The sequence below is a fragment of the Branchiostoma floridae genome, unplaced genomic scaffold (assembly GCF_000003815.2).
Source record: "Branchiostoma floridae strain S238N-H82 unplaced genomic scaffold, Bfl_VNyyK Sc7u5tJ_347, whole genome shotgun sequence".
NCBI lineage: Eukaryota > Metazoa > Chordata > Leptocardii > Amphioxiformes > Branchiostomatidae > Branchiostoma > Branchiostoma floridae.
Window position 1 is genome coordinate 37,515 of NW_023365809.1, and position 9,761 is coordinate 47,275.

A 9,761-nucleotide genomic window follows, 5' to 3' on the forward strand; every position below is an offset into this window, starting at 1 on the left:
TACCATCTCTCATTTCAACTGGTGGAATGTTGGTAGAATTTTATGTGTTATGAAAGAAGATTAAACTTTATTAGTATATCTTTATTGACAAAAAAAACGTACAGGGGCTTCCGTATAGCGTATAGGTCTTCTTTGTCTATACATACATACAAATACGTAAATACAAACGGAGTAACGAATATGTATATGAATATATCAACGTGTTGAGTTTAACGTATCGTTTGCACTACCGGTTCTATGGTCTAAGTGTGGTATCATACTGCAACCAATGTAATTATACTATATATAAAACATGACAATCCGCCCAGGCCTTCCCGACTTATGCTGTTCACAGACAGACAGACACACCCTCCAAAAAATATAACCTTCTTGATGATCAATCATTCAAGATTGTTTTAAAAACTATTGTAAAAAATTCCAAATATTAGGAAAATCTATCTATATTCATATAATCCATTACATTTGGGCCACCTATACATGCCACCTATACAAATTGATCATTAATTGCCTATTATCATAATACATGATTATTGGCTCTGTCAATCTGTAGATTATGAGGCTTTATAACATTAAGTAGGCACACAGACAGTCATCTTCTAGAACGAAGGAATACCATGGCCAAGAAAGGCAAACCAGTAAATAGTAGCCATTTACTTACAGGTTTGTAGTAATACCACCGCCACAAATTAATATAAGACCTTTGTTTTTCAAGTAAGGCCATGTTGAGTCAATGTGTAGATAACATCCATGACATCAATGGAGAAAAAATTGCATTCATTATGAAATCTAAGTGGTTTGGAAAAAATATCTAAACACTTACAGTATGTTATATGAAACAATAGATTCTTAATTCTTGTTCTTTTATATCTTCTTCTTTGAATTTGGAATTGACTAAATATTGGCATTGTAAGACATTAGCATCCATTTACTGATATGTTTTTTGTGACTTACAGTATATGTTTAATCATTTTGCAGCAGCTTTGTTTACAGTATGGTTAAAAACTTTTTTTCTTGGAAACGGACAAAAATTCATGCATGTGCAGATGTCAACCACATGATTGAATCCACATGCTTCTGGCACAAATCAATCAACTAGTCAACCAATCAGCACTTAATGTGCTCAAGACTACCTAATGTTCTTCAGCACCAAACATCAGTTGCGGTCGGTGAGTTTGAGGTCCACTGATTTGTCAGGGATCAGGACCAGTCTGATCCTGCCAACAAGTTCTTCATCTTTCTTCTGCTCCAGCACAAAATTCTGGCAAATCTGGAATTTTAAAAAAATGTGAGGGAATGAGGAAAGTACAATGTAACAGCAACAGTACTATATCATCAATTTGAACATTGAATCTGTTCTGTATAGGGACTACACTTGTATATACATACATATACATCATGTACTTGACTTATATATTTCAAACCTATTCATAGTACTTGTAAAACTTGTGACATTATAAAAGTTCAACATCAGAGACTCAGTGTCCATCCAGAATACCAATACCATGTATTATGCAGTAACATCTATATTGTCAATTATATTGTAAATTTTAGCAAAGAAAGGGTGCAGTATTCACTATGAATACAAAGTTGGAATTTTGTACATTCAAATTTTATCAAAAACATACAGACTGGTTATAAACAGCTGTGATAGTACTCAAAACAGCCCTTTTCTATGGCCAAAGCTCTTGACATCTATTATCACATGGCCAGGAACAGCGGTGGTTTCATTTGGCTGTTATAGCAAAGGACCAGGCGTTATGACTCCATATAGACGTCGGGGCAGGTCATTAACCCTTAATTATATGTCTTGACCACTCTCCCGAGGTGTAACCAAAAATTTGAATTGCACAAGGAATCATTTCTGGCAACAGTGACAGAATTTCAAACTGAGACTACTACTATACTAGGCTTTGCTCCTGTCACTCACACACTCACTGGGTGAGTTTGTGACTTTGCCCCTGATGAGGTGTTGCCAAAAAATACCAACCCTTATGAGGACCAGGTGCATCTCTGTCTCGGCAATACGGCGGCCTGTGGAAAAAAGTATATTTCATTAGAAAACGGAATATTGCAGCAACTCAGATATATTTATGCTAATACTACACAAAATGGCTGAACACAATTCAATGTCACTAGACTTTTTTTTCTAAATCAGGTTTGTAGGGCCTGATGTTACCATCATGAAGATAGCAGCATCTCTTCTCCGTAAGTCAGAAACATCAAGCTTATAGGCAAGCTTGACTTCACTGACTCAATAGGGCGAAGCAGGGGTTACGAGGCTGCTCGGGAAATTCCCTTCCCCATTTTTGTTCATCAGATAAATATAATGCCTTAAAATTCAGCTGTTGGCTACACAGAGACCCTTCTTTGACATAAAGTGATTATGGTGTAGGTCTAGGAGTTTTTAAGGATGAAACTGGATATGTAGCAGGATTGCGAACATTTTGATGGATTACTTAGCTACTATCATGATATAAAAAAATCTGGAATAAAAAAAAATGCACTGACTAGGGTGCGTCATCCGCTACTTATCAGAGACACACAAAAGGATACATTTTACCCACCAACACAGCCTCGTGCCCCAAAGCCGAAGGGAAGCCAGGAGAAGGCTTTGACACTCTCTCGGTTCTCTCGGTACCATCTCTCAGGGCGAAACTCTTCCGGATTGTCATAGCTCTTCGGATCCCTTCCCATCACATATGGACAAACCTGCAGGGAATTGCACAATATCAAACAAAAATTGTCAATTTAACACAACAATATTGTGCCATTTTCTTGGAAAATATCTATCTAGTTCCTGTTTAAATAAAGGTGATTGATTGATTGATTGATTGATTGCATGAGTACAGTAGTAATGTTTTACAGTAGACTTGGTCTCAAAAATATGTATTGAGTACTAAGAAACAACATTAAGTTGTACCACAAGGCTGCATTCTGGGCCCTTTTTTATTCTTGTTTATATGAACCATCTAAAAAAAGCCTCCTTAAATTCTATGTTTATATTCTACATGTATATACGTACATACATACATACATACATACATACATGTACTTGTGCTCAAATGTTGATTGAGGCACATCTTACCACTAGATTTGTTCCAGCGGGAATTTTATACCCGTGCACCACAGCGTCATGGTTCAGGACTCGACTGAAGATATAGGCCACTGGGTACAATCTGCAGGGTGGGGGATGATGGGAGGTGGTGGTATTAGGAAACAAAGAAATAAAAAGTTAAGTATCCAAAATCCTTTAAGAGCACATAGGGGCAGTGGGTTGTTATCCATTGTGTCCAAGGAATGCTATTAGAAGTTGGAGACTATTCATCGATATCCACTTTCACCTGACATCAAATGAAATCCGGTAATCATTTACGTTTGTCACTTGCTTTATAATATATAACCTGGAATCCAATCTCCTTGTGTAGGCTCTCTATGGGGCCAGTGCAGCTCTCAGCCGCCGGGGTAATCGTTCACACCCGGTAGGATTTTCACGCAGTTAGACTTTGCCCAGTGGGAGTTAATTGCTGGCCACCAAGGAAAAAGCCGACTGCATGAAAATCCTACTGGGTGTTGATGATTAACCCGGTGGGAGAGAGCTGCATTAGAGTTCCATTCAAAGGACACAACATCTAACCAGAAATGCCAGGAATGGGACCTCATATTTCTGGACCAATACCCCTCGATCTCATGCCTGCTTGAAAAGCAAGTCAACCATTAACGCATTTTTATCAAACAAGTACTTCTGAACTAAATGTATGTGATGATTTTGTTTCTTTGTTCTTGATTCCTGGTAAAAATCCATTAAAGCATATAACACTAGTTTTGTACAGAACAAGCTGCGCAAGACCGGATTGTAAGGATTGATCCACTCACACAGGAAAATACCCTAAGGGTTCTCGTTTTGTAAATTGTTTAGATAGTGTTACAGTGATGTAATCAAGGTGTTGTGACTCTCTGGTGTTTGAGAGGAACCACATATCTTGTGCACATTCATCAATTCATGAACCCATCACACGTAATTAGAGTATGTGTGGTATTAGTAGGTGTCTATCCCAATGGGAGTAAACCAATCATGAATCTGCCTAGATACCTACACTGCATAAACAGCTGGTAGTACTCTTCAGTACAGACCTGGTGTGTTACCGTATGTGGTGATTTACTGGATGCCCAATACATTTTACATTACTCAATTCATCTATTTTCGTAGGAACTTAATTTCATAGGAGTGCAGTGCTCAAAATACCACTTGCCCACTTAAAGATGCAACCACATTTTGCTTGGCGCAACTTATGTTGAACCCAGGTTGTATGCTGCGCAACCTGAAATTTTGCAGTTTGAACACTGCTTCCCCCCCCACACACACACACACCTACATGCATGAGATTTTGTATTTATTTTTTGGATAACATAAAACATATTACATAGTTACATACAACTGGAAGAAAAGATAATGGATAAGTAGCTGATTTGAAGAAAGTAACAACTTGAAAGTGGGGCAACCTGAAATTTTGATGTCGCAACCTGGCTTTTGACTCAGGTTGCCACTTGGACAACCTGGCTGAAAAAAGTATTTTGGGCACTGGAGTGGGAAGGTGGCTGTCAGGGTTGAAACAATTCTGTAGCACAGTATTAAATGCATTGGGAAAACATATTCACAGAGTCATAATTTCAGGGTCCACAGTACTAACCGTAGAATTTCCTTGATTACGCCCCTAAGGTAGGGCATCTTCTGCACCTGCTCCTGTGTGACGGGTGCTTGACGATCAGGCGCAACCCTCATCACCTCATCATGCAGTTTCTCCTGGATGTCAGGGTGCCTTGCCAAGGTGTGCATGGTGAAAGCCATGGTGTTTGATGTCTGAAATATTTTATACAAACTGTAACAAAGCATAACTTTTGCTCTAAAACCTTCAAATTGTAAGATAAGATTCTGGATGACGTATGTCATAAGACATGTCCAAACATATGACATACAGGCATAAAGTATATTTGCGAGATTTGCCATGTCAGGTTTTGGGTGTCAAAGTCTATTGGAGACACACTGACAGGAAGTTAGGTTAAAGGTCCAGAAAAGGTTCTTATTTCCTGTTTTCAATTTCGTACTATAAGGATGCCAGTTGCCTCATGGGTGTCAATGGGAAAATGTATACCAGACAGAATTAGCAAAAAGAAACAAAATTCACAATTATTTGGAATAAAACAAGAAATTCACAAAAATAATAAACTACAGTTTGGCAACCTCATACATGTACCTCCCTGAAATATTTAGACCTTTTGTAGATTTGTAGATTTTAGAGCTTTGAAAAAATGTATACAAGACTGAATTAGCAAAAAGAAACAAAATTCACAATCATTAGGAAGAAAACGAGAAATTTAAAAAAGTGAACTAGAATTCAGTGACCTCATACCTCCATGAAATATGTAGAGCTTCAGTAGATTTTAGAGCTTTTGTAGTTTTTTTTTCTAGGGTAGGTAGGGAAACATGGAACACAACATTATTTTTCCCAGGCCTTAATTAGAAACGTAATGTGACTTACTGTATCAACAGCGCCCCCTAGCACATCAACAATGTTTGCCAGCACCTCTTCAGGGCGGAGCTTCACTGACAGCAGGTAGGAGACCAGGTCTGAGATTTCTTCATCTTCTTCATTCTCCTTCTTCAGCTCTCTTTCCATAATTTCCTCAATCAGTTGCTTGGCTTAAGAAGAAAATTTCAAAAGGCTATCGTTAGTTTGTTGTAAGTAAGCAAGTAAAGCATTGTTAGTTTAAGAAACAAATCTATACCATTTATTTCATATCAAAATCAAACAATAGCATAGCCTAGTATTTAAACCTATTATAACTCAAAGTCTCTTCTGTCCTCTCCACAAATACTATTTCAGGAGAAGACAGAAGGGACTCGGGAGCTATAATTAGGTTTTGATACCAGGCTAGAAGACTTCCCCCCTTCACCCATATGTAAGCCCCCCTCACACCTCCACACACAAACACACCTATGCAAACATAATATACAGTTATGCACACACATACACACACACACATATACACACACATATATACACACACACATAGTTTGTTATGTGTAAGGTTCTTTTAACTGTAAATGCATTTAATTTCGCAGGCATTTACTTTCGCGGTAGTGGAAAAATGGAGTGTTCGCGGTGGTTTTAAGTTCGCGGTAGAGCCATTGAATGCAGTCTCATACTATAATGGAAAAATGTTCGCGGCGGTTTTAAGTTCGCGGTAAGGTGGCTACCGCAAAACCCGCCAACATAAAAACACTGCGAACATTTTTGCATTTACAGTACCTGGCAGAATTATCTGAGAGTTGGAGAATTATACATACTGACTCTGAAGCTGGTTTGCCACCCTTCCAGATGCTCTTTCCAAGCGTTGGTGTTCAGTGCTTTGTGAACTTTTGGAGGAATGGTCATCATGGTGTTGGTTGTGTCAAGAATGGCCATCGAGCACGAGATGAAGTCCTTTGCTAGCTGGGGAGGATCTTCGCTCAGGAGACCAAGGTGCTGATTAAACATGGCCGTACAGCCCGCTAGACAGGAGAAAAAATCAAGGCAAAGGTCATTTTCCTCTTCAAGTTTTTTTCTAAATCAAGAAACAAAATTGATTTGGCCAACGATTAATGGTATATGACCAAAAATGCCTAATCCTACTGTGAAATCAGCAGTGAAACTTAGTGTACTCAGCAATTTTATGAAGCACAGTGCAATTCTACCTTGACAAATACAGTGCAATGTTATTCACATAAACTTTTGCATTTTACAGGTACAGTCAAACCTGTCTATAGCGGCCACTCAAGGGACTGGAGAAATATGGCCACTATAGACAGGTGGCCACTATAGAGAAAATGCTGATCAATTGACCATGAGCAAGATACACATGATTTCAGTTCCTTCTAATCTTTCTCACCAAGTAACATTGTCTCGATCGGTAAATTCACCAACATTTAAGACTTGCACTTTAAAGCTCAAGGCATGCATACCTTCTGCAACCGCCAAAATGACCCTGTCAGGAACTCCAAATCCTCGCAAACTACAATTTCAAACACGGTGCAGGGTGACATAAGGCTGCAGTATGGTTGCAATAGGCAGTGTTTCTGTATCAAGGGGACCTGAAATCGTGTGGCTGTTGCTGCGTTGGACAGGTGGCCGCTAAGCCTATTTCTTAATCATTACGAATCCAAGGGACCGACAAAAAGTGGCCACTATGGCCAGGTGGTCGCTATGCAAAGGTGGCTGCTAATACAGGTTTGACTGTATACATGAAGTAATTTGACAGGATTATAATAAGTAATTGCAACTTTATCGTTTGTAATTTTAGCCGTTTTCTCATAATGTCCATGAATAGATTTGCAAACTATACCAAATATTGTTGCAAAATAAACATTGTCTTGCTTCAAGTACCAGAGTTACCAACCTAGGATTGATGTGTTCAAAAATTCGTACTTTCCCAGAACTATCGTAGAGTGGAATTTGTTATCACCTGAAGCACAGTAGGGGCATCTTCTCTGGAGTTTAAAAGAACGCTTGCATGTGCAAACGTTAGGTGTGACAGATCATTCAGAGTAATATAACAAAGCTAGTGTGTTAGTTACGCCATTATACCGGCTATATAGATACAGATGCACTGTATTTGATACTTACATTCCATGGCCCAGCGGAAAAGATGTGCCTGTAAGTCCGTCACCATCCCCCCCTGGTCTCTCTTCCTCCGTAGATAAGACATGAAGTTAGAGGCAGCTTCATCCATCATGGGGGTGAAGGCTGCCGCCTGCTGGGGTCGGAGCAGCTTCTTGTTCATCACAGTCCTGTACTGCTGCCATTTTTCATCATTCCTACATAAAGGTACAGAAAATTCAGGTCCAGGTCAAGTTTAGGTCTAGAGGATCAGGTCCAGGTCTGGACCTGAACCTGGACCTGATTCAGTATGTGAAAACTTGAGAATGAACGATACTCAAAAAACAATTGTCTATTTCACTACAAAGAAATCTATTTTGTGGAGTATTTGACTCCTACTGGCGTTTCAGTCCTTACAGGCTAACTGCCTTTGTACAATTGACTTGGTAGAAATAATTATAGACTCTACTCTACTTGTTATTTTCCTCAAAGTTCAAACCAGTAAGCACCAAAATGTGTGAATGCCTGATCATATAATCTGTTTATTTTCCAATAGGTCCAACATCCTGTCCACTGATATTTCAGCTTCAGTTTTTCTGGACCGGTCCAATACCTGAATAAGAAAAAAAAACAGTTTTGTACACCCCCATCCCCCCATTCCTACAGTATAAAACAATTTTTGACTCTGTAAAATAGTTTCTTCAGGTTGGTAGATTGATTGAACAAAGTCTTCTTCATTACACAACCTTCTTTAATTATCAGCAGGCATTTCAACGACCATCTGTCGCCTTCTTTAGTACAAAATGAAACAGATACTATCGGAATCAGATTTTTCACAAAGTAAATATCAAGGAAATCTGATATCCAGTATTCAAGTTCAATTCAGATCACGAAACATGAATGTTTTTCTAATGTATCTTGTCATGAGCGATTGAACTTACTCAAGGAGGACACCCAACTTGTGGCCCATGATTTCCCTGGCCAGGTAAAAGCTGTCAACGGAATGTCTCCGGGGGTAGCGGCCCTCCGCTCGCAGCACAGCTGCAACATCCTCAGGATCGAACATACAAACTATCTCCTGAGGCCCGATGATCTCCTTGTAGATGGAACCGTATTGCCGCCAACGATTCTGTGTGATCAAAAATATTTCAGAAAGTTGGGCAATGCTGAACAGACATATTTTATGCAAAGCAGGGTATTGTTTGCATAATTGATGAGAAAAAATTGTTTTCTGTGCAAGAAGATGACTTTCATTCTTGGGACAGAAGTTTTTTCAGAAGGAGATGATCATTAATGGACATAAATCATGCAGATGAGGGCCTTTTTTGCATAATTTATGAGAATTCGTTTACATATTAAGAATCTAATTAATATCATTAAGATGAGTGTGAGGTCAATATGCTTGATTTATGCAAAATAGGCCATATATAGAATACCTGGTTGGCGATGGTATGAGATCGTGGAACTCTAGTTTACCTGCATATGAAGATGAAACTTGTCCATCCAGCCGCCCATCGCAGCATGCAGAGCTGTCCCCACCAAGGGTAGGCCTTTCGGGCCCGGGATAGCCTCGAAAGGCTTGGCTGTGGCCCCTTCCTGTCCTTCATCGTGTGCCACCTGTCCGGAGGCAGTAGACTTCCATCGAGAGGAGAGCAGACCGAGGCTAGGTTGTCCAGATACAGAGTAGACTGGGGACGACACACACTTGGCCAGCCGGAGTGACATTTTGTTTACCTCTCCGAATTACCCTGGATATTCTCCTAGCGTTAAACTTTAGCTACTCACCAGGTAAAATAGGTACTACTCGACTTCTCTTGTAGGACGACACGCTTTAATATTACCTTTTAAGGTAATGATTTACTATCAAAATCGTAACTTTGTCCAGTTTCATTCCGAGAGAACGTCAACTTGACCTTTTGTGTTGAGCTACACGTCTAAATAACTCTGCGGAGAGCGTCCTTTGTTTCGGTGTCCGGTGTCCGATCTCCGCGGGGTTCAAACCTGAGGCAATGACACTATTTGAAACTTGATCAAACTTTGCGTTGATCAATGATCAGGAGATTGCAAAACTATTCTCTAGATCTCGGTGACAAGAGTTAAGATCAGGCTTACAACTCCGAGCTTTTC

The 9,761-nt window shown here is 39.5% G+C and overlaps 1 protein-coding gene across 1 annotated transcript; it reads right to left on the bottom strand.

Moving 5' to 3' along the window:
• Positions 1 to 1,143: 1,143 nt before the first annotated feature.
• LOC118408695 (cholesterol side-chain cleavage enzyme, mitochondrial-like) lies at positions 1,144 to 9,374 on the bottom strand. The gene is made up of 10 exons (XM_035809550.1): positions 9,111 to 9,374; positions 8,576 to 8,763; positions 7,623 to 7,852; positions 6,347 to 6,550; positions 5,538 to 5,698; positions 4,689 to 4,858; positions 3,086 to 3,176; positions 2,565 to 2,709; positions 1,988 to 2,031; positions 1,144 to 1,267 (listed from the first exon to the last, which is right to left on the bottom strand). Exons 1-10 carry the CDS (start codon positions 9,357 to 9,359, stop codon positions 1,154 to 1,156), a joined length of 1,596 nt encoding a protein of 531 aa, XP_035665443.1. The 5' UTR covers positions 9,360 to 9,374; the 3' UTR covers positions 1,144 to 1,153.
• Positions 9,375 to 9,761: the final 387 nt, after the last annotated feature.